We start from the raw sequence: 25,195 nt of genomic DNA, 5'->3' as shown, positions 1-25,195 counted from the left end.
CCCAACTGATGAGGGACTTCCCTGGTGGCACAATGGTTAAGACGCCACGTTCCCAATGCAGGGGGCCCAGGTTCCATCCCTGGTCAGGGAGCTAGATCCCACATGCATGCGGCAACTAAGAGTTCGCATGCCACAACTAAGGAGCCCGCGAGCCACAACTAAGACCCAGCACAACCAAATAAATAAATAAATAAATATTTTTTTAAAAAAAGCAACCCAACTGATGAAAGAACAAAAGAAATGGTAGAGACTTCTGCATCCCTCCCCACTAGGGAGGGCTGTGGAGTTGACACAGCCGCCTCTATTTGGCTTCCTTGCAAGCAACAGGAGAAGGAGCCTGACCTGCTTTAGGCCACCGTTCTCTGTGTCGGGTTAATGTGCTCGTACGGCGTCGTCAGGAGGCCTGCAGCTCACACTGCAGTTCACGTTTCTGATCTCCTGGAAGTTAGTTCTAGTTGCCCATAATGACTGCCCTTAGGGTTCAGCTGTCTTAAATTTGAGGTGAGAGATAGGAAGCCTTACAGTATTCCCAATCCATCACTTCTAGGAATTCCTGAGTAAAGCAGTCCACTCCTGGTCTGTACCGTCTCCGAGCCAGAACCCAAGTGGGAAAGGGGAGAGGTGGTAAGATTCAGGGACCCTGTGCCCCAGAAAACATTGGTAGTTTGTTAGAACTAGAACACAGGTCTCTTGACTCTGAGACTATCATTCTTTATGCTGCCCCATGTTGTACAGTTCAATACACATATTTAACTTGTTGTCTTGAGATACCAAACAGAAAGACATCTACACCCACCTGCTGGTGCGGTTGTTATTGTTATTTGCACTGAGTGCTGCTCGGGAGATCCCAGGAGGGTGACATTCACTGTGTACTCAGTTGCTGGATACAGATCTAAACACACCACTGCGGTTTGTTCCCTCGTTGTGAAGTTAAATGATGTTGCGTGATAAAAATTATGCAGATACCGCCTTTGACCTAGAACTTTAAACTGTCGTGAGATTAAAAGAAAGTGATGCATTAAATTCATTTGGCTTGCAGATGTCTAGACTATAAGCAAAATGGAAAGAAAGCAGGAAGGTTCCTTCTACTTGTCCTCACCCACACAGAATTATTTTTAATACAATAGCAGGCTAAACTGGACAAGAACTTTACAAAGCTACCCTACGTACCCTATTCAACCTCCCTCTCAACCAGCTGTAAGACTAAGCTTAAAATGCATAACTACATCTCAGATGCACAAAATGTCAGGCTATTCTAACGTAACCCCTTGAGCCTTCCCAGGTGAAGGAGACTGTACTGGAGTTACTGGGCAAAATTCTTTTCATTTCTTTTCATTCATAAGGAATCCATAAATAAGCCTCATGGAACAGACCTTTTACACTGTATGAGGACTACCCCAAATTATGCATTCAAAGCAACTGAGTCATGGTACTTCACTGGAGCCTTCCTATTAGAGTTCTGGAAAACAGTTTTTGGTCCACAGAGTCATCACACACACTGGTAACCTAATAATGCTCTAACCACTGCCAACTCAAGATGTATGTATAATACAGGGATTTATAAGAGAAAAAAAAAAAAAAAAAACATGTGAAGGTCCCAGAAGTAATACGATCAGCCCTTGATCAATCAATGTGTTTTAGCTGGATGTACATATTTTTAGTGTTTCCTTTGATGCTTGTGTCATTGGCTATTCCACCCTCTACCCTTCCTCATCACTGTCATTCTTCCACAGACATCCAAGACCCTGGCTCATTTGGGAGATTCCTCTCTCCCCCAATTCCTAGCATTCTCTTGGGTAACATAAAGGTCCTTATAGGTAAGCCATCGAAACTTGGCCTCAGAGTTGCTTGAGTTCAGTGCTGTGAAGTTCCTCCACTCCGCTTCAGCTACCCACATCCACCGCCACGTCCTCGACTGTCATCCTCTGAGCTGCTCCACCAAGATCTCACAATTCCTTGTTTTCTGGACCACTCATTCCCACTCAGTCTGTCTCTCTCAGGAAATCCCCCAAGATTTCCTCACTCAAGATTTTCTACCAATATTTTGACACCCCCATCCTCATCTTCCCACCTATCTTGGATACCATTGTCTATCACTTCCACCATTCTCTTTGCCTGATACCCTCAACACCCTTGCCACTTTGTTCTCAATTTCACCCATTCTTGAAAACTCAAAGCCCTGGGCCAATCCAGATGTTTGACTTCACCACTTCTGCATTCAGACTGCTGCCCTCTGCTGGAGAAAAACCTCACAACTATGGAGGCTGCATTTCTATACAAAGTCAGTCTCATCCTAAACTACATGTAGTTCAGTCTATAAACAAAAAATTACTTTCTAGTTAACAAACTTTGGATCACACTGTCTGTACAATTTTATAATATAGTCCTTTTACTTAACAACATATTAGAAAGTTTTTCTCTATCATTAGTTCATTCTATAAATAGACAGACTGCCTATTATTTGCCAGCCAGAGTATACAGTGTTGGTTATACAATAGTAAATAAGATACAGGTCCTAACCTCAAGGAACTCACAGTTAAGTATCTAGGCAAATAAAATACCCAGGGATAAGTGTTATAATACATGAAGCTGGAGGAGTACCCAGGAGGGACACCTGACCCTCCTCTTTGGGGATCAGGGAAGGCTTCCTCATCTTAATTGTGCACTGAAAGAGAAATTAGCATTAACCAAGTGAGTTGGGGATGTGAAAAGTAAGGGTAGGAAAAACAATTCAGAGCAGGGACAGCATTTGGGGGAGGAGGTCAATGAAGGCCTCCCACCAGGGAGATGACTGAGCTGAGTCATTGAACTCTTGAATCATTTTAGTGTAGGACATGAAGTGAGAATCATTTATCTTCTTAACCAAGTAGTTAACCAGTTGTCCCAGAACCATTTATTTCTGTACCCATTCGAAAAATCGTCTTTGTTTTATATTAAGTTATTTGGGTACCTGAATATATTTCTAGGTCCAGTGTTCTTTCCAATATTAAAATTTGAATATTTCACTCACCTGCTTAAAATCCTTCAGTGCCTCCATATAGACATAAAAAATAAGATCCAAGCTTAAAAGTACAGGATACAGGGATGATCACTATCCAGATTTTTGCCTCATCTCCTCCTACTCCCCCTTGCTTTCTCTGTTCCCCAAGAAAGCCACATTCTCAATTATCCAATAAGCTATTCGACTTGCCCACACTGCCCTTCTTCACCTCATCCAACATCTTTTATCTGGTTAATTCCTACTTACTGTTTATGACTCTGCAATGTTTTTGCTTCTTGTTAAAAAAATTGTACCTGGACATGGGGACTTCCCTGGTGGGCCAGTGGTTAAGACTCCGCGCTCCCAATGCAGGGGGCCCAGGTTTGATCCCTGGTCAGGGAACTAGATCCTGCATGCTGCAACTAAGACTCAGCGCAGCCAAATAAATATATTTTTTTAAAAATTGTACCTGGACATATATACACATACATACAGTCTCCTATTCCATTTATTTACTTTTTATCAAAGCTCTCATTACACCATATTGTAGTTGTCTGTTTACTTGTATGTTTATATTAGTTCAAATAGAACTTCCAGGTCCTAATACATGATATTCTTTTGGTAAATGGTTAATGAATTAATTCTAATTTAATACTTACTTAGTCTACTCTCTGCCAGATGATTTGCTAGGCACTAAAAATGATACAAAAATAATAAATTTCAGTTCCTGCCTGAATATACTTATAATTTTACTTGAGATTTGTGATGTTTACAAATTCAAGTTAAGTGAGGACCAAGAGCCCTGCAATAAGTTTCTTAAAAACCCACATCCATGTGTGAATTTGATGACAAAATAAGCTGCAACTATAAATGAACCAAAATAAAATATAATACATGTGAAATACCAGACAGAGAAAATGATAGCAAATCACCCAATAGTGTCTTCCTTCAATTTAGTCCCTCACTTGCAGCCATCTCACATTCATCTCTAGAAACAAAAATCAAACAATCTAGAAGTTCATTCCATTAGTGTTTTTAAATACTCTGGATCCCCACTTGGAGAGCACCCAAATTTTTAAGTGACACAATTCATTAACGAATAGCATAAGAGATCTTCTTACTTGGTACATTCGTTCTGATCCAACTTTCCTAGAATGCCTGTTCAATTTCAAACAAGCTTCATTATGTATTGAAATATTGAAAATCCTGTCATCTTCTAAGAGATCATCACCTAAAAGATAAGAGAGAACACAGGGAAAGGTTGCATCTTCTTAGCAAAACATACCATGGCCAAGGACAGCTGAAATTCTGAGAGCCAACAGAGTGTTTAACAGCAGAAGCATCAAATCTGGCTTCAAGTCCTAGCTCTACAACTTCTTAATTGCATGACCTTAGCTAAGTCACCTAACCCCTCTGAACCTCAGTTTCCTTATTTGTGGAATCAAGTAATCAGGTTTGCTTTTCTTATATCATAGGCTGTTGAATCAAATGAAATAATGCATATTTTAAAACTGTTGTAAACTAACAAGGCTGTGAGATTTTTAGAGAGTTAATTCTATCACTTGGATGGCCCATAAGTAAAATGTCATGAAGGTAAGTATATCAATAGCCAGAAAGTCTGAGAATAAGGAAAAAGCTGAATAAAAGTCAAAGGTCAGGGATTAGAACTCTCAGAGCAGGTGTTTCCAACCTAGAAGATGACCAGAAAGTAGATGACCAGGCAAGATGTTTATTCTCACAGCAGACAGTATTTCAAGAGCTACTCAGATGAGGCAATGAAATAATCAGAGAGCTGATATATTTGCATCGCTATATAGAAAAAAAGTCATTTCATGCCTCCTGCAGCCTAATTCATTCCTTCGATGTTCTATTTCCTTAATGCAGGAAACGAAAAAAAGAAGAAGAAGAAGAAATTTGTTACTAATGAATTAAAGAACCCACAGAGAGTCTAGTAGTACCATGGCTAATTTTCAAGGAAAAGCAAATTTCGTAACAAACAGGTCTGTACATTTTCTACAAATGAGAAAAAGTTAAATGTCTACAGAGAGAAGCTTTTTATTACTATAAGATAGTTATATTTCTCCCACGGGAGTCTTTGCTACCTAAGAAGTAATAATGATAACAATAAATTATTCTACTCAAAATTGGAATTGTCCACAGCATTTTAAATATCACTGACATAGGCAGCACCAGGCAATTAGCTGTGGGAGAAAATATTCTTGGCTAGCTCTAACTGGAAAATGTAAAATATGGTTATGAGAGAGAATTTGAAGACCTATCACAATGTGCTCTCCGTTATCTTCATAGCTTTCATTTTCAAGATTTCATAAGGACACCAGAAACAAAAATTTCCCCATGTACGCACATGATTTTGAGGTATACCAAATATATGTACGTGAGAAATACCACATATAGTATATGTCTGTACACAAACAGAGCATAAAGCAGAAGTATTGTCTGCAGAGTTCCCATCTCAATATGATTTTCCCACTTATAGCCATTATAGTCTGAAAACAAAGGCATCTGGCTCCCACTTCCCACCTCCAACCCTGACAGAAGTGACTGAGAATAGTGGAAATGGGTCAAAATTTGCATCTGGGTTGGAAAGAAGGATTGACTGCCATCCATAAGGCAGAAACATGAAGATATTTCTGCTTAGCACAATGTGGAAGAGACTAGGTAAGGAAAGATGCTGAGAGCTCTATGCAACATGCCTTCCAAGCAAAGGAGCAGGGTTCCAAAATCTCAAAGGAAGGAATAGGGGAGGACTGGTGCCCATAGAGGTAGGGGCTGGAAGAAAGGATAGGCCACAGGACTGCTCCAGCTGGAGCCATTTAGCCTGGGGGTTCCCAATCCTAAATGCACATCAGCCTCACCCAGACATGGCAGATCTAAAGTAAAGCTTGGACATCTGTGGGGTTTTTTTTTTTTTTTTTTTACTTCACCAGGCAATTCTGATAGGCACCCAGGGTTATATACTCTGCTATCACTATTTCTACTTCTAATAATAATAATAATAATAGCCTTTCCTTAGCACAATGGAGATCAGTAACAGGGAAGGACTTCTAAGGGGAGGCCTAGGGACCTGGAGGTTCCACCTGACAGACAGCCTGGGTCGGCAACAGGAGAGACTTGGTTCCTTCCTGCCTCTGTAGGCTATAGCACCATAATGAAGCCAGGCAATGCTGAGCTGGCCCAAGAGCTACAGCTTCACCACTCAAGATAGCAAAGTGCTCAGAAATAAAACTCAGGGCAGTAGGTTTTCTCACAGCTGCTCTCCAAAGGATACTGGATCATCCAACCAGCAGTAAATCCTTCAAGATGAGATCTGAGATAAGCATACCAATATTATCCAATAAAAAGTAAGATCAAAGGGAATGCTATCCATTTTATTATGAGGGAAATATCAAACCTAAATAAAACTTTTATCTTCCAAGGATAAATAATATAGAAAGGGGGGGGAAAGCCTATGAAATGATTTTACAAAGAAGAAGAGGGAGATCGCGCCTAGAAGGCAAAGAATGAACACTGTTGAAAAAAAATAGTGAGCAAAATAATGGTAAAATTCAGCAACATCTGTTCTGTACTTTCAGTAAAAAAATTTTAAAGATGATTCAAACAGATTAAGGATGAGATGGTAAGAGAATGTGATAGCAGAGAGGAAGCTGGTTGAGAGAGGCAGAAATAAAAAGGGAACTAGAAGAGACAAAAAACAAAAAGAAATGAAAGTGCAACAACAGAATTTAAAGTGCATCAGAAATGTCAATGCAGGGACTTCCCTGGTGGTGCAGTGGTTAAGAATCCGCCTGCCAATGCAGGGGACACAGGTTCGAGCCCTGGTCCGGGAAGATCCCACATGCCATGGAGCAACTAAGCCCCTGTGTACCACAACTACTGAGCCTGAGCCGTGAGCCACAACTACTGAGCCCGCATGCCACAACTACTGAAGTCCACGCACCTAGAGCCCATGCTCCGCAACAAGAGAAGCCACCGCAATGAGAAGCCCACGCACCGCAACAAAGAGTAGCCCCCACTTGCCGCAACTAGAGAAAGCCTGTGTGAAGCAACGAAGACCCAACACAGCCAAAAAATTAATTAACTAATTAATTAATTAATCTTTAAAAAAAAGAAGTAGTGCATATATGCATAAATGCATATAGAGAACAAACTTGCTACATACTCACAGAAGGCAAAGGAAAAAGGCACGGATATAAAAAAAGAGAAAATAGAAGACCAATGCAGACAGACAAGGAATTCCACATAGGAGTATTTGAAGAGCAAAAACAAACAAACAAAAACAATAATCAGAGATGTAATGAAAGAAAATATTCCTAATGTGTAGATAGATTGAAATTTGAAGATCCAAAAACTCACAGGGTACTAGGAAAACTTTGTGAAAAACATTAACATGTATATAACCCATGACTGAAATTTCATGAAAGAAAGGACTCATGTCTCATTCACTATTGAATTCCTGATGCCTAAAACAATGTCAAACACATAGTAAGTGGTCAAAACATTTACCATGTGCATGAGTAAATGATTAAAGTCTTGAACTTCACACATAAAGAAAGCTTCTATGATATCCAGGCTGAAAAATCAGATTGTCTACATAGGATTTTCTTTTTTTAATCACACCTTCAAATTCCTCTTTCAAAACTTTAAATTCCTAAAGCCAATGTGAAATGCCACCAGAATTCTGACAACAAAGGTTTTGGCCCAAGAATTTTATCTTCAATCAAGTTCCTATTGACTTGTGAAGACAACAAAAGGATGTTCTCAGATAATCCTGGGCTCAGAAAGTATCCCATTCCTCAGTAAGAAGATAGAAATCACTGTGCAGAGAGAGAAATAAAAATACAGAGAAAGATAGAGATGTTTTGGTATGAAAGAACTGGCAGTAAACACTGAAACTATTAAAACATATACCTATTTAAATAATTGTTACGAATATTGCTATAAATTAATATAAAAATGAATCCTTTAAAGATGTAGTACATGTTAAAAATAATTAAAAATAAGAAGCTGGCAATAAAATGCTGTATTAAACCAATAACATAAGGGAAGCAAAAGGGGAAGGAATAAAAGGAAGTAAAGAATGCTAACTTCCTTATCTTACTGGGGGAGAAGTTAACATTATTTCAGTCAACACAGGCAATAAGAGAAATACACATTCAAATAGGATTTTTTTATTTTTGTTTTTTAATGTGTAATGCAGAATAAAAGCAAAATCTATACTGTTTGAATCACTGAAAAAAGAAAATCCGTGCAGCAAAAAGAGAAAACAATGGACATAGCAACATAGCATAAAAAAGAGAAAAAATTAAGATGACAGAAGTAAGGAAAACCATATCACAAACAACACTAAAGTAAATTGCTTAACTACTACTTTTCTCAAAAAGGTTTGCAACATATGCTGTCTCCTAGAGTACATCTGTAGCAATGTTATCCAGATAGCTTTTAAGAAGAACAAAAGGGGGGCAAAGGCATATCATGCAAATAGAGCACAAAGAACTCAAGAAAATCAGGGAAAAAAAAAATTAAATAGGCTAAAGTGAGCCACTTCTTAATAGTGGAAGTTAGAATCTACAGTTAAGATATCAAGCACGAACATAAATATCATAACATCAAAATGTGTGAAACAAAACAATTAGAATTTCTAAGAGAAACTGAGAAGAATGGCAATCCAAGTAAGCAAAAAACAGTAACAACAAAAACAGAAGTCCTGAAAAACCTTACTACTAGAGCTGATTTAAGACTAGATCTTACCTTACAAGCAAACACTACCTATTATCACAAAACTTTGCCAAATAGTAAGCCCCAAGAAAATGTTGATAAATTCCCCACAAAGAATACTAAAATGTAAAAAAAAAAAAACTAGAAATCAACAACAAAGTGTAAATGTTAAAAATATTTTAAACCTACCACTTGATAACACACATAATTAATCCTTCAATCAATGGGGAAATCAAAATAGCAAGTAGGGACTTCCCTGGTGGCGCAGTGGTTAAGAATCTGCCTGCCAATGCAGGGGACACAGGTTCAAGCCCTGGTCCAGGAAGATCCCACATGCTGCAGAGCAACTAAGCCCCTGTGTGCCACAACTACTGAGCCCGTGTGCCACAACTACTGAAGCCCACGCGCCTAGAGCCCATGCTCCACAACAAGAGGAGCCACCACAATGAGAAGCCTGCGCACTGCAATGAAGAGTAGCCCCTGCTCGCCACAACTAGAGAAAGTCCACACGCAGCAACAAAGACCCAATGCAGCCAAAAAAATAAATAAATATATAAATAAAAAATAGCAAGTATATAATGCTTTGAGAGTAAAAATAAAGAGAACATATATTAACACCCTCATAAATAATTCTTCGATCAAGGGAAAATCAGAATGGCAATTATACCATGTCTTGAAAGTAAAGATAAAGAGAACATGTATAAATGCCTAAGGAATTCTGCCAAAGCTCAAATCCAGAAGGGAGAAAGAAGCACTGAAGGCTTTTATTATCAAACAGAAAATAATGGAAATAAGTTGAACTATGCATTCAACTCAAGAATTTAGTAATAGAACAATATAACGAAGTTAAGAGAATCAGGGAGAAGGAAATAATAAAAAAAAAAAAATAAGGGGAGAAATTAATAAGACAGAGAAAGAAAAACAATTAAAAAACCCAAGAGATTACTCTTTGGGGAAAACAACAGTAATAAAACAGACAACCCAAGTGAAGCAGATCAAGTATTAAAAAGAGAGAAACACAAAACTACAAATCGAAATAACCTGGGGTTATATAATCTGTAACCCCAGAGGAGTTGTAAACAAATATTCCATGTGACATTCTGCCAATATATCTGCCAATATATTTAAAATCACAGCTAAACAGATGTTTCTTAGGAAAGTACAAATTATAAAAATTGACTCAAGAAAATGTAAGAAACATAAACAGACCCCCAAAAGCATAGAAGAAACTGACAAAGTTATCAAAGAATCATCTCCCAAAGGGGTGAAACTTAAATAATATTATGAGCAATGTGTCCAACTTTAAGGCAAGGGGATAATTCTAAAGTGATATAAACTTTTCCAAGGTATAAAAAATATGGAAAACTTCTCAATTCATTTAAAGAGAACTAGCATAACGCTAATAATGAAATCAGATGGCTAAATGTGCAGGATATAGAGGAGGGAATGACAGATCTTCACAAGAGTGCATAAGGAAACAGCAAAGACAAAATTTGAGTAGATATGGAGTAAATGTAGGAACGTACCTTGTTCCCAGTTGGCATAATTCAATATAAATCCCAATTCTCACTAGATTAATTTGCAAATTTAATCCAGTTCCACTTAACATTTCAGACAGAGGAAGGAGGTCTGGAGACATTAAAAAACTCAGCCATGGTCACCCAACTCTTAAGCGGCAGAGTTAAGATGCAAATCCAGGTATGTCTGACCCAAAAGGCCATGCTTTTCTCAGTGGAAATTAACTTGAAGAGGTTGAAGAGGATATTAGTAAAAACAGCTGACACTGAACAGCAAGCTGTCATTCTGACTGAACAGAGATACATGAGTTTGGAGTCCTGGGATGCTCTTTTAAAGAAGACATATTCCTAATAAATCCACAGTAGTTTATTTTTAACTTTGAACAACTTTCTCTAGTTACTATATTAATTTGACAATATCTTTCCCTACCTAGTATTTACTTAGAAATAAATCATTTTCTTTTATTTATATACAAGTACCCTGAGACCTATTTTGTATACTTTCATAGTTGGCTTGATATTGTTAAGACTGGCAGACTTCAATTATTTCTGCAACATCCATGTTACTTCCCAGTTCCTCGTGGCAGCAACACCTAAAGGTTGAGTTTTCTTAATTAGGACATCAAATAGCTAGTCGAGAACTACCTCAACTCATCCGAAATAATAAATGTCACCAATGGCTTTTCAAGGTTTGCTTATTAGGAGTTTAATTAGTCCTGACACCCCACAACCAGAATTATGAAAAAAAAAAAAACTTACTGTAATTGTCATGATGATATAAAAATCCATGTGATAACTATGTGCCTTGGGGTTTATTATGACTTCTTGAAGCTCCTTGTCCGCTCCTCTTTTCACCCCACATCTACCCTCCTGCATACTAGGGCTGCCTCCCCCTCTCCATCTGCCCACTCTCAACTCGGTTCCCCACCCCCAATCAGTCCTAGGGTCAGTTCCCATCCTGGAGCACAGCTCCTGGGTCAGCCTCCCTGGCTCCACCTTTCCCATAGGCAAGAGTGAATGACTTTTGAGTTTCCTACCAAAGATAAGCCATGTGGCTACCCTCTATTGTCTTGGATAACTGAAATGGACTGCATCATCACCTACTGTTCTCCTCTTTTAAATGACTTATTACCTTCCACGTCAACCAGAGGACGCAGCTGAGAATCAATACATCAGTGACCATTCAGCCTGGCATCAATAGGATAGGAATCTCTCCTACCAGACCCGCTCTGGTTCTGAGCCTTAGAGCAATTAATCCTCCGGCTACAAATATGGGGAAGCACATTTCCCCATATCCTGTGCTTAGCATTTTCTAGGAGGAAATGAGACTTCACCTCCACCTACCAGCTGTCTGGAACCCAATGATGGCTGGCACAGAGCGTCTGGGAGAGGCAGTAGAAATGTGCATGGTGTAGTTGGTGCCCTGGTACAGATCTAGGCACACTTCCGGGGTCCTGTTGTCTGTGGTCAAATTAACTGTCTCCTCATGAACTGTTTCCACGGGGTCCAACCGTTGTCCTTTTATGTATATCTTTGTGAGGGGAAAAGACAAGAGAACCCACCATGACTCCAGTTAAAACAAACAAGAGAGATTTTTGTGGTGCTGGAACCTACTCTCTTACTACTCCCTTTAATACTGCACTGCTCACCCCAGGGGAAATAAATAGGGCAAACCTCTGCTATCAGGTATCTGATGATGAAATCTGATCAGCCCAGTAATCCATAAATGCTGAGAAGCGACATAAAATGAGGAGTATCTCCAGGGAGTGCTATCCTGCACTCAAATAACCAGCGATCAATGGAGGCAACACAACCTGAGACCCGCTCGCTGCAAACTGTCACCGAGGCAGCAGATGCTTCTAGGCTTGTTCTGGGGGAGTGAAATACAAGAGCTTGCAAACAAGCGATAATGATGATGCCAAATATAAATACATCCCACACACATACACACTGGAGGATGACAAATATACTAAACACAAAATGTAAAATAAAATAATCCAGATATCTTAAAAATTCTGTTCACTTTTTTAAAGGACTATGGGATTGGAAAGCTATTAGATTGAGAAGCACTTCGGGAAGCAAGTCCCTCCTACTCTTATTCCCATGGTAACCATTTCTACCCTAGCAGGAAAAAGGAGCTCACTTTACTTACCACATATACGATCTTGGAGTTTATTCTTCCTGGGTTTATTTGCCACCTCACACAAGTGTTATTAAACACTGACACGTCATTAATTTCTATAATTATTTCTAAAATAGAAAAAGAGAGAATCCACTCACAAAATGCATCGATGGGCTTTGGAAAAACCCTAATGGCCACCACATTAGAGGGCATGACTTAGTTTATCTGCCCAGCTGGTCTCTCTGATGATCACCATTCATGCTCTGATTCAGAAACCGAATCAGCAATTCAAGCTACCCCAGGCCAATCACCCAATTTAACTTCACCATGAGTGAGCTTGGCCCATTACCTGATTTGGAGGAAAAGGAAAGATTCCTGCTTAAGTATGGGTGAGAATTCCAACCTGTGATTGGTCTGACAGGCCACTGGATGCCACTGGTGTTCCACTCCTGTGGGATAGAAAGCGGCCCAGAGCTGAGCCCTGAATCTTCCCTGCAGCTGCACAGGTAAGATCAGCTTCCGGCTTCCTCATCCCACCCAGCTGATGGAGCGTTATTTCCAGGTCACTGCTGTTCCCAAGAGGGAAATGACACGCATCACCACATGGGACCATTCCTCAGGAGCAACCCATTGGGGTAAACTAAATAAATTCTCCACAAGGTCCCTGGATACTTCCAGGGCTCCTTTAACTGAAGCTATTTAATCCTGACTTATTAGGAAGCCACTAATTTCTTCAAGTTGTTCTGCTTTTTTTATATATTCTGTGTGTATTTCATGTAATATATTTGGCAATGTGGGAAACAGTATTAGGGCCTGGGTTCCTGAGGCAACATAGTTTCCAATGAACCTAGTGAACCACCTAGGAAGTTGTCCAGATGGGAAGGGAGCAAGGATCTAGCTTTTTATCCATTTAATAAATTCCCTGCAAATAAGTAAAACTATTTTTACTTGCAGTTGACATACTCTTGTCTATAAAGAATCCTAAGGAATTCACACACACACACACACACACACACACACACACACACAAAGCTAAGAAAGGAGTTCAGCCAGGTTGCAGGATACAAGGTCAATGTACAACAATCAATTGCATTTCTGTCCACTAGCAAGGAACAATCCAAAAGGGAAATTAAAAAAAAAAAATTTCACTTACACCAACATCAAAAGGAATAAAATTCCCTGCGGGTAGAAGTTACCAAACCATCACCTCTGGAGAAGGGAATCATCATCTCACCCCACAGGAATGTTCCTCAGCCAAAATTCAAGCTTCCCCATTGAATCAGACATCCCTTGTGGATGTTCTAGAACCTCTCAGCTTCTCCTGTTCCTTGTTCCAGCCCTGCATGGGCTTTGATACCATGACCGGGTCCTGTCTCCCATGCTGGGGCTTCCCTGCTGCACACCCTAGCACATGCAACCTGGAAGTGGTGGGGGGAATTAACACCTCCTGGGGGACAGGAGATACTAGATAAGTCTGCCCCTTATCTTTCTTCCCCTTGAAGGGCAGACCTACAAAGACCTCTCAGGGCGCTGTCGCACTGATGGAGCAATATTTGCACTCATTGAAGACCACTGCAGCAAGGCGTCCTTACACTGGCGCTGCTTCCTTCCCTGCTCTACTCACCTTAGCCCTCACTCCTGCTTCCTGGGATAGCATTCCCTATTGTGAAAAAAATATAAGCCCTCTGCCTCAGGCCCTGCTTTCTGGGAAACCCAAGGTAAGACTCCCATCAAGAAGGGTGAGAAAGATAAGTCTCCGCCCCAGAAGATGCCTCTCTTCATCTCAGCTCCCATCCTTCCCTTCTAGTAAATCTCTTCTCAGCCTCCTAGTGGGAAAGGGAGCCTGCACCTCAGGCACCTGTAGGGTTGACTAATTTCTCCTCTACTCAGAACCAATACTATCTTTAGACAGACCCTAATCTACTGCTCTCTTTGCCTATGGAAGATTTTATACCTTTATTAAATCATCCCTTCAGCAGCATTGCCGAGATTCTATGTCACACATTACCTGGTCTTGGGTAAGCCCAGGTCAGCTGACTATAAGTGGGAATAAATGGAGGCAGAGAGAGGAAAACAGGCAAACTTCTGGAGAGACACCAGAGGATCACTTATGGCTGTCTAAAGCACTCCTGGGTCTCTACATCAATGTTTCTCCCTGGAGCACAGATAATTTGAAATCAAAGAAATACTCCAGGTGTGGACATGGGTATCCTGATAGATGCAAAGACCTATCCATTCACCCCCTTGGGTAGCATAATGATGATGTTGGCACCAGTCTGTTATCAGCATGAACAAGCCCCAAATATTCCTGGCCCTTTCCCTCTCCACTGACCTTCAAAGCCCTAGAGTTCTAGACTCCTCTGCTCATTCCCACATCCCTCTGATACTCACCCCCTGGTCCAGAAGGAAAAGGAAACATCCCACCCCTCACCTTCTCTCTGAGTTGCCAGTAAAGCACATTTCCTTCCCACTCGGGACCTCTTTGCCACCCAAGCAGAGATTAGAAAGGAAACATGAGAGTTTCCTTTCTTGTTCTTCCTTTTTGCTCATTCACTATGACAACTGCAAATAACATCTCAAAAATGCTATCTGCCTCCAGGCTGTGCCATGCTTTCTGCACAGAGGGACCCAGATCTGATTATAGGGATGTCAGATATTTCATCCCAAGGAGTAGTATAACAAAATCCGGTTGTTTTTCCCTCCAGGTGTCTACGAATCAGCTGGAAAGACTTCTTTATAAATGTATCAGCTATTAAACATCCATATCCATGCTGCCCCTTTAAAAGAGATGACTTGGGAGGCTACACCCTAATTCTAATAGTACCGAAAACTGAAAACATTTCCGGAAGTTCTCTTTGGAACTGACTCCAGGGCACTTTATTCACCACTGACCCTTAACTGAACGATTATCGAATGCCAAGCATCCTCCCATGCCAGGCACTGGGCTGTGACGATGATCAGAACAGAAGTCCTTCCCTCAGGAACATGGCTTCTAACGGAGGGAGCAAACATATAAGCAGAAAAATTACAACTTGATAAATATCAGAACAAAGTTGCACACAAGTAGCACAGGGTATAGAGAAAGAAGCCACCAACTCTCACTGGAAGACCTAGGGAAGCTGGCTTCGTGGAGGGCATGACCTTCAGGGCTGAAAGGCTGAAGAGTGAGGAAGACAGAAGACAGAACAGCAGGTCCAATGCCTGCAAGTGTAAAGGGTGTGGCAGATTCAGAGTGGTGACAGAGACGTGTAACGTGCTGGGGAGGAGGAAAGAGGGGAAGCGAGGTTGCAGAGAGAGGAAGGGATCAGACTTGGGAAGACCTGCTCGCTAGACTAAGCACAGACTTACTCCGACGAGACTTGGAGAGCTAAAAGCAGGAAGATGATGGGGACCTCTTTTCTTAGAAAGATAACTCTGGTGTGTTTTGAAGGAGACAGTGGAGGTCACAAGGAAGAATGTGATACCCTTTACTCAGTGATTACAATACATCAAACACTGATACATAGGTCTTTATAGATTTGATCACACTTTCCCAGCAGTCATAGGAGGCAATCATAAAATCAATAATGAGTGAACATTAATTGAGTTGTACTATGGACCAGATAGCATGCACAGTACTTTAAATGTATCATTCATCTAATCTTCAAAATAACACCATGAATTTGACATTATCGTGTCCATTTTACAGACCTAAGGCTTAGAGAAGTTAAGTAACCTGCCAAAGGTCACACAGCTAGTAAGCAATGAAGTCAGGATTCAAAACTAGACCTGCCAGACTCCAAAGCCCAGAGCCTTTGCACTGAAGTAGTTATTCAGCAAAAAGGTGAAAAGATGAAATCAGGGCACTGTATTTAAAACTGTGAGCAATTCTGAAGGAGAAGCAATAGGAGGCAAGAGATAAGGAGTCTAGGCTGACTGCCAGTCTCTGAGCCTGAGAGTCTGAATGGATTGCCTTCTACTGTACTCATAAGAAATATAGGAGGAAGCAGACTGGGTTTGTGAGAAAGAGACGAACGAATTGTGTTTAGAACATGCTAAGTCTGAGTTAATCTACCTGGGTGAAAAAAACAGTGTTGAAGGTCATCAATGGGTAGATGGTAGTTGAAGCCCTGGGTGCAGGTGACACGCCCAGGTAGGACATGGAGAGCAGGTGGCGTGATGGCAGGGCACTGGGACACATGGAAACCAAAGGGGAAACTAGAGGAGAAAGAGGAATGCAGAAGGAGGTCGGAGGTTGGCTGGGAGAGTGTGATGCCTCGAGAGTCAAGGAAAGAGAAGATCTGAAGGAGTGTCTGCTTCCTCGAACGTTATCTCCCTTCCTTCCCACCAATCCCTCCAACCTCCTCGCTCCCACCCAAGAAGGGTCTGGAGCAGAACATAAGCACTGGGGGCTCGACCACTTGCTCTTCTCTCATATGGCTCTTTCTTCCCCAGTGGAGGGCATGTGGTGCCATGATCAGATCTGAGGTCTGACTTTGGACAGAGGCAGGCAGAGCAGGTCTCTGCCTTGTCCAGTTGTAGGACGTTTAGGCTTCTCTGGCCTAAACAAAGTAGGCCCCCACAGCATCCAGCTGAACTCTGCATTGGACTCTGGGGACCAAAGCCTCCGTGGGTTATAAAGTACCTTTGCTTTGCTTTAGATTCTGCATGTGGCGCATGGGTGCGTGCGTGTGTGTGTGTGTGTATAAATGTACATATATAAAGTTATGTATTTTAGTATTCTATTAGCATCCAGTATTTCTCTGTGGTACTCATCATGTTTGTAACTAAATAATTTTGTAATTAGTTATTTAATGTCTATCTCTCTTGGATGTAAGCTCTATGACAGCAAAGACAAGATCTATCTATCTCTCCATCCCCAGAAACTAATACAGTTGGTTGGACATAGATATTTTTAAAATATTTATCATTTTGTTGACTGGTTGAATAGATGGATAAATGTATGGATAGCTTATCAACAATGCTAAATGTTGTGGAAAGGTTAAGAGGAAGGAGGATTGACACTAGAACATGAATTTGACAGGTGGTCATTAGTGACCTTGAGAGAGAGCTACAGTGAAGTGGGGTGTTGGATGCCTGATTCTCCCTCAGGAAGCTCAGAAGAGAAGAGGGTGGGAGGGGACAGATACAGTGAGCACAGACTACTCTCTCAGAAGTCCCATTGTGGGCAGGGCCTAGTCTAGTGCACTCTCTTGGTTTCCAATTTTATATCCATTTTCTCTACTTTTGAAAACAGTAAAAGGTCCTACAGAATAAATTCAAGAGACCTTAACAGAATGTCAAGCTCAATGTCATTTCTCGTATCTGATTTCAAAAGTGATATGACCAGTCTTCTAATATGACTCATAAACTACCTCCAAAGGCAATTCCCAAATAGATTACAAAACCAACACATTTTGATAATAGCAGCATCACTGAAATGAGGGTATGGCTTCCCAAGGTGACAACTTTGAATAAATGCATGTTTGGCTATAAGAGTTTTGCTATGCTTCCTTTCTTCTTTTTAAGTAATTAGGGTCACATAAAATAGGTAGAAGCAGCATGGCTTAAAGTAGTGCTTTTCTAAAATGCATTATATACTTTAGGATGATTTTTTGGTGGCACATGAATACATTTTTATGTTTGCTTTGTATTAATTTTTGTGTATATTTGAAAAAACCCAGGTGTTCATCAAACTCATGATATCACATATATTACTGTATCCTTGATCAATAAATTTAAATTAAAAATTTAAGTTTTAAACATAAGTTGTTTTAAGAAACTTATTAAATTAAAAAATACTTTTGTTCTGGCAAACATTGTCAGGGTGGTCTACAAATAATTCAAGCTTAGGAAAGTGGCAGGAGACAGATCGTGGGCTTTCCAGGTTTAAAGGCCTGAGTTCAAATCCTGTCTCTGCCATTTACTAGTCCTTGAAAGACCCTGTGAAAGTTGCATAACTTTTATGAGTCTCAGGTTACTACTCATCTATGAAATGAAAATATCAACACTTCACAGGGTTTTTCTGAGGACAAAATGAAATCAAGCATCAAGGCTCCTAGCAGAGCTGTGGGTGTTTAAGTTGGTGCACAATCAATGGTAGCTATAATGCTTGACAGTCTAAACATTATGCACATATTCAAACAAATCCCAGCCATGTGGCTATTTGCATAAATGTGCCCATTTATTCCAGCTGACCTTTCTCTTCTATCTGAAATATGTCTAGCTGCAAGTGAGCACTCACTGGGCTGAAGAGGAGGATCAACAACAAAACAGAAGGGGCAGGAGCTAACAGGAGGCCTGGAGGCATTTGGACTCAGTCCCTGAGTCGGGTGAGGGGGCCCAGAAAGGATCCCAGCAGTCAGTCTGTGTTTCCATAGAGATGTTGCTCTTTAGAGAGCCTGGAGTGAGTGAGCGTCAACTTCATAATTATTAACTCAGATTCTAAACGTAAAAAGCCAAACGACCTGTGCAGAATGAAAGCCAGGGACAGTCTTATCAAGAATGAATCAGTCCCTTTGATCTTGAGGTAAACCGACTCACTGAACATCAAGCTTCCACCTGGGGTTTTTCCAGACACTAAAGTAATTGCCTAATTCTCAGCTGTCTGGAGTTTCCAGTCTAAACTGGCCTTTAAAAAAAATAAAAAAGTCCCACCACCTTGCCGGAGTTCACACTCCGTTAAAAACATATACAGATCTAACTGAATCATTTTGCTGTACAGCAGAAATTAACACAACATTGTAAATCAACTATACTTCAATAAAATTAAATATATATATGTGTGCGTGTGTGTGTCTATATATATATATATATATATATATATAGACACACACACAGATCCATCCTATTAATCCAAAGAAATAGGGACTCCAAAAATATTTTTAGGGCTTCCCTGGTGGCGCAGTGGTTGAGAATCTGCCTGCCAATGCAGGGGACACGGGTTCGAGCCCTGGTCTGGGAAGATCCCACATGCCGCGGAGCAACTGGGCCCGTGAGCCACACCTACTGAGCCTGCGCGTCTGGAGCCTGCGCGTCTGGAGCCTGTGCTCCGCAACAAGAGAGGCCGCGACAGTGAGAGGCCCGCGCACCGCGATGAAGAGTGGCCCCCGCTTGCCGCAACTAGAGAAAGCCCTCGCACAGAAACGAAGACCCAACACAGCCATAAATAAATAAATTAATTTAAAATATATATATATTTTTAACTAACAACAACTCACGTAAAGTGAAGATAAGTTATTCTACCCAATTTAGAACGAAACACTCATGTATAAAAAGATGGGTAAACAGAATGAAAACAAAGGACAAGGGTAGAAGGCATTCACAGGTTAGGCAGAAACGTAAAAGAAGATGGGGAAAAAACCCAAAAGTGAACATTGAAGGAGGTAAATACAAAATACACAGAGAGATTTGGGACAGAAGGGGAGGTGTGAAGAAATAGGTGAAAAACAGGAAAAAGAAGGAAGGGAGGGCAGCTGAGCAAGAGCCATGGTAATCAGCATCTCTCACTACAGTTCCAGAAGCCTCTCGTACCTACCCACCCAGCGATCACGTGCACTGTGCCATGAATTAATCAGCATGTAAATCGCCCCCTTTATCTGAGGAAATTGAATTTAGCTGCCAATCTTGATTGAGGGCATAGAGGCCTCCTCACAGAAAGATCACAGCCCTCAGGGAGAAAGCCTTTTCTCTCCTTAAATCAAAGCTTGCATAAACCCATGGAAACAGCTGCAGCTGGAGCCACAGACTTTGTGAACGGTGGCAGGCTGAGGTTGGTAATTATAATTAGCAGTTACATAACATGTTTGTTCTTCAAAGTGCTCTATAAGCATCAGCTAATTAATAGCTTTCTATGCCCCATGCAGATCCACTGGTTTTTCATGGAGTGACTAATCCTGGTACCGCCACTGAATTCTGAATGGTGGAGGCACAGCAGCTTGAACAATGAAGCAAATGGCTGAGGGTCCAGAAGCTACGCCCAGCTCTCTGACCAAGTGACTCCATAGGTAGCTCTGGGCCAAGACCACCTCCCCAGATGTTGAATTCAGCAACCCACGAGGCAGCTGCCTCATTTCCTCCAAATAACTCTTAGAGGTGCCGCTGGAGGTGCAATAATAGTTTGGAATGACTATCAGTCTGGTTCAAAATGGCATTAGCTCTTCTCAATGTCCCCAAGTATGAAGACTGGGACTCTGGAGTCCTTGGCGTTAGTTACAGGTTTGCCCTTGCTTCTCTGTGCAAGTTGGGCAAGTCAATGGGACCTAAGAGAAGGCCGAACTCGATCTCTGGGTTCTCATCCGTGTCTGCCCTTCCTTGTTACTATGATTGCAATCTCTAGCCTACAGCCTGCTGCAGTTGTGGTGGAGATAACCGAATGTGGGAAACGCATGGCACAGGCAGGGCCTCAGCAGCAGAGCTGAGTTCTTCATCTACTCCAGGGATGCTTTACCCAAGGCCTTCAGAGGTCCATGATTTTGTAAAATATTATATGTATATCTGTATGTGCATTTCTTTGGAGAAAAGTCTATTTACCCTATTGCCCTGTAAATTCCAAGAAAGTAGTGTCCAGCAAAGTACCTCACACATAGTGTATGCTAAATAAACATCTACTGAACAAATTGATAGATTTCATCAAATTCCTAACCCCAAAATGGTCATGAACCATTCCTCTATGGACAAATAATCACCAGCAGTCCGCATATTGTATTTGCTCTGGTTAGACTTTCCTATGGAAAACTTTGATTGGCAACACCCAAGACATTCTTCCATAATTCTGCTATAAAATCAAGCCACAGACCTAGACCAAAGCTACCTTGAGATTTCACTCTTCAGAGATTTGTCTTCAGAGCCAAGCAAGTTAACAGCTTGAAATAAATTCCCAGAGCCATTCAAGACCAGGTGACAACCATTTGTCACACCCATGGCCAACCACCACAAACCTAAGAATCATTGCCTTTTCCCATCTTATTTCTTGGAGGCCGAGGTGTGAAATAAAGCATGTGGAAGTCTACACTTCTGACTCATGAGAAGATCCTCTTCAAGCAAGGTTAATCATTTCAGTAAAAGACCTAACATGTGCACAGTGGTTTAAACTTCAAAATGCTCCCCATAGATTATCTCATTTGATTCCCTCTCAACAACTAAACAACAACAACCTCTCAAAGCAGGTTTTATTTTCTCCCTTTTATAGATGAGGAAACTGAGGCTCTGAGAGAATAATGCCTTACCTAATGACACACAGCTAACACATGGCACTGCTAGAATGTGAACTGAAGTCTCAAAACTCCTTTTCACCGGTAATTTCATTTGGGGGTATATATCCAAAAGAATTGAAAGCAAGGTCTCAAAGAGATATTTGTATACCCGTGCTCACAGCAGCATTATGCACAAAACCAAAAGGTGGCAGCAACACAACTGTCTATCAGTGGACGAATTGATAAGCATAATGTTTATACATATACTACAAAATATTATTCAGCCAGAAAAAAGAAGGAAATCCCACCATTGGCAGCAACATGAATGAACCTGTAGTACATTATGTTAAGTGAAATAAACCAGTCACAGAAGGATAAATACTACCTGATTCTGCTTACATGAGGTCAATTAGTCAAACTCATAGAAACAGAAAGCAGAATGGTGGTACCAGAAGCTGTGGGAAGGGGGAAGTAGGGAGTTACTGTTTAACTCGTGTAGACTTTCAGTTTTTCAACATGAAAAAGTTCTGGAGATAGGTTGTGCAACGTGAACACACTTAACACTGAAAAAATCGTTAAGATGGTAGATTTTATGTTGTTCATATTTTACCACGATTAAAAATAAACATTAAAAACCTCGATATACATTACACCACCTTCTCTCTGAAAAGTTGTCAACATGTGCTTAATTAGGACTTTTAAGTATTCCCCCCTGAGAAAATGGTTCATGGAGAAAAATATCTCAGGCAACCAAGCAGAAGAGACAGGAATCACTGTGATTTAAGGTGGGTTTCAAAAGATTAGATGCATAAAATTTCCTATCCAACTTATTTTCCCAATCCACCCTCTAAATCTTCAGGGTTTAGCTGACAAACCTAAAGCCAGGTGCCTGCCCAGGTAAATGGCACAGCCAGGGCAGTACACAGGGTAAGCAATCGAAGGCTTTAGGTTCTGCTGTTTGCTTCCACGAGACAGGAGCCCCACAGAATGGAGTCTATACCTGTGCATGACGAAGTACTTGTTCTCCAGATCCCTTTCTCTGTGCAAACAGAAGTGATCTTTCCTCCAGGGCTCTCAAAGCCCTCTTGACAGACATAGTGAGCCACACCGCCCAGGCTGGAGCTGTGATTCCCCACCAGGACCGCGTGCTGCACTTCCGGAGGGCGGCCACAGTCGATCTCTGCAATGGGAAGTAGCACAGCACTTGTTATGACCCATGACTTCTACCCCATAATTCACCTTTTAGAAATAAATATTTAGTAATGATAGAGTCCAGTCATATGGGAGAAGAGAAAACACTAACCCCATCAAATAATCCAGTTGCAGGTATTTAAAATAAGATTGTTCAGAAGTAAGGAAAATAGAGATCTCTGAGTTTAATAAAATTTATAAACATGCATGTATAGAAAATATTCCAATTATGAGATTATTTATACTATAGAGAATTCCTTGGTCAATGAAATAATCCATCTCAGGGTTATTTTACATATTAAGATTTTCTGGTACCTTTTAGTATGTATCTTCAGATCATTAAGTCCTGAGTAGATAATAATGCAAATGTAGTTTTGTTGTTTTTTTTTTTTGCTAACTGAAGAGTAAATGAAATATATACAAAATCTCTGAACTTTTTAAAGCAAATTAATGGGGAAAGTATTTATAGTCTAAACATTCAATATATATGCACCTTTCAAAGAAAAAAAAATCAGTTGCATAGAGGGGACAAACCTGGAATTATAAAATTGACATGAAATTTCTTCTCTGCAACTCTGACTACCAGAAGACACTGGAATATTTACAGAAAACAATCTGAACGACAAAGATTATGACATTACCATTTTAGACCCAGCCAAACTCTACTTCATATAAGAATAAAAGAGTCATTTTCAGATATTTACAATTTTTAAAAAATCTATACGTGTATCTTTTCTGGAAAAAAAATTAAAAATAACCTCAGACCAACAAAAAGAAATGAATCAGAATAAATGCCCTAAGAAAGGAGAAGGACAGGGCTTATGAAGAAACACTAGTGAGCAATGAAACAAGCAGGATGTACAGGTAAGTCTCCATAATCATTTAAGTGTGACTGTAGAGCTGGACAGAACTAGCAGTAAAGGATTCTAGAACTAAAAGCTGAACAATGTGAAAAAATTACTAATTTGAAAATTAAATTCCAAACTATTTCAATAAAATCTGAGCAGCGAGGTGAAGAGAAGAAATAAAACATGCTAAATTTCCCATACAGCACTGGGGAGCTCATAGACACAATTTTATTCAAGAAAATGTAATAAATATAAAATATAAAGTAAAGTAGTCATAATAATTGCAAATGTAATCCAGTTATACCTAAGTCCAGAAAGAAAAATACATAACTTTTGGCCTTCATTCTGATTTTTAGTTTTCTCCCCCATCTGCAGAAAGCCAAGAAAATTAAGCACTCTTGATATCTAGACTTTTAAAACATGAGTCCATTTATGGAGATAAAGCATACAAAAACAGAGAAAATGTTATGATCTGTTCCCAACTCCCCATTAACCATTCATGGCTTTAGAAATATGTGGCTTCTCTTAAATGAGCTTCTGATACAGAATTGGTGGATTTACTGTAATTGTACTCTTCTCCAACCCCTTATGGATGTTTGGTCTGTTCTAGAACCCCAGAGTTACTTCCCTGAGGGAGGCCTCTCGGAGCAGGGTTTCATCTGTTGTCATTGGAGTTATCATGACTCTCAATATAACAGCTCAACCCACCTGACCAGTCATTTGGCTCTGAGATTTTTCAAAAAGGAGTTAGGCTCTGGTCAGTGCAGATGCAAATCCTGAGCAGTTATGGGACCAGAACGAGGTGGTCATTAAATAAATCCTCCAACCCTATCTATCTCTCAAGTCCCACGTTTGCTCATAGCAATTTGTTCCCTTCTCATACATGTTGACCAGACACAAGACAAGACCCCTTGGCCCTCAGAATGTTTTCCCAACATCAAACCTTTAGACATGTTTACTGGCCCAAAACATTCCAAGACATGAGTATATTTGTGTGTACATGAGCAACCAACCAAACAGGTGGTTAGTGTTTCCTAAGACTGCCCAGTGATTGTTGACATCAAAAACATCTAGTTTAAGTCAGGGTTCAGTTAGAGCAGGAAATTAGAGGGATCATCAGTGAATAGATTGAGGGTATAGGTTTATGTAGGTCTATGGACCTTGAAGCTGGAATTCTAAACAGCATATTGGAGAGATATGGGAGGGAACCTGGTGACAGATAGTCGGATTAGGGGAGAAGCATAGATACTAAAGGAATAAGAGTACAGAAGATAACTAAATTGGCTTCTATATTGGACATCACCAAGAATAATGGAAGGCATGGTGGCTTTAGCTGGGACAACAAGATTTTTTTTTGGCTGTGTTGGGTCTTCGTTGCTGCACGCAGTCTTTCTCTAGTTGCGGTGAGCAGGCTCTAGAGTATAGGCTCAGTAGTTGTGGCGCACGGGCTTAGTTGCTCCCCGGCATGTGGGATCTTCAGGGACCAGGGATCGAACCCGTGTCCCCTGCATTGGCAGGTGGATTCTTAACCACTGCACCACCGGGGAAGTCCCAAGATTTTTTAAAATTAATATTAACTTGGGGGTAGATAAGAAATCAATAGCCTGTTCTCTAGGGACTCAGGTAGA

At 40.6% G+C, this 25,195-nt stretch overlaps 1 protein-coding gene across 2 annotated transcripts in view; it reads right to left on the bottom strand.

The window, feature by feature from the left end:
* SUSD1 (sushi domain containing 1) overlaps positions 1-25,195 on the bottom strand; it is a 124,065-nt gene that overhangs the window by 60,434 nt on the left and 38,436 nt on the right. For both annotated transcript variants that reach the window (XM_061201030.1, XM_061201031.1), the window contains 5 exons: positions 22,529-22,708; positions 12,386-12,483; positions 11,578-11,764; positions 4,102-4,211; positions 797-989 (listed from right to left, as the gene is read on the bottom strand). In XM_061201030.1, the coding sequence (XP_061057013.1) occupies positions 797-989; positions 4,102-4,211; positions 11,578-11,764; positions 12,386-12,483; positions 22,529-22,708 (768 nt within the window). The remainder of the gene's footprint in view (positions 1-796; positions 990-4,101; positions 4,212-11,577; positions 11,765-12,385; positions 12,484-22,528; positions 22,709-25,195) is intronic.

This window comes from Eubalaena glacialis, chromosome 9, assembly GCF_028564815.1.
Source record: "Eubalaena glacialis isolate mEubGla1 chromosome 9, mEubGla1.1.hap2.+ XY, whole genome shotgun sequence".
NCBI classification, from domain to species: Eukaryota; Metazoa; Chordata; class Mammalia; order Artiodactyla; family Balaenidae; genus Eubalaena; species Eubalaena glacialis.
Note: the sequence above shows the minus strand (reverse complement) of the source record. Positions and strands in the feature narration are given on the sequence as shown.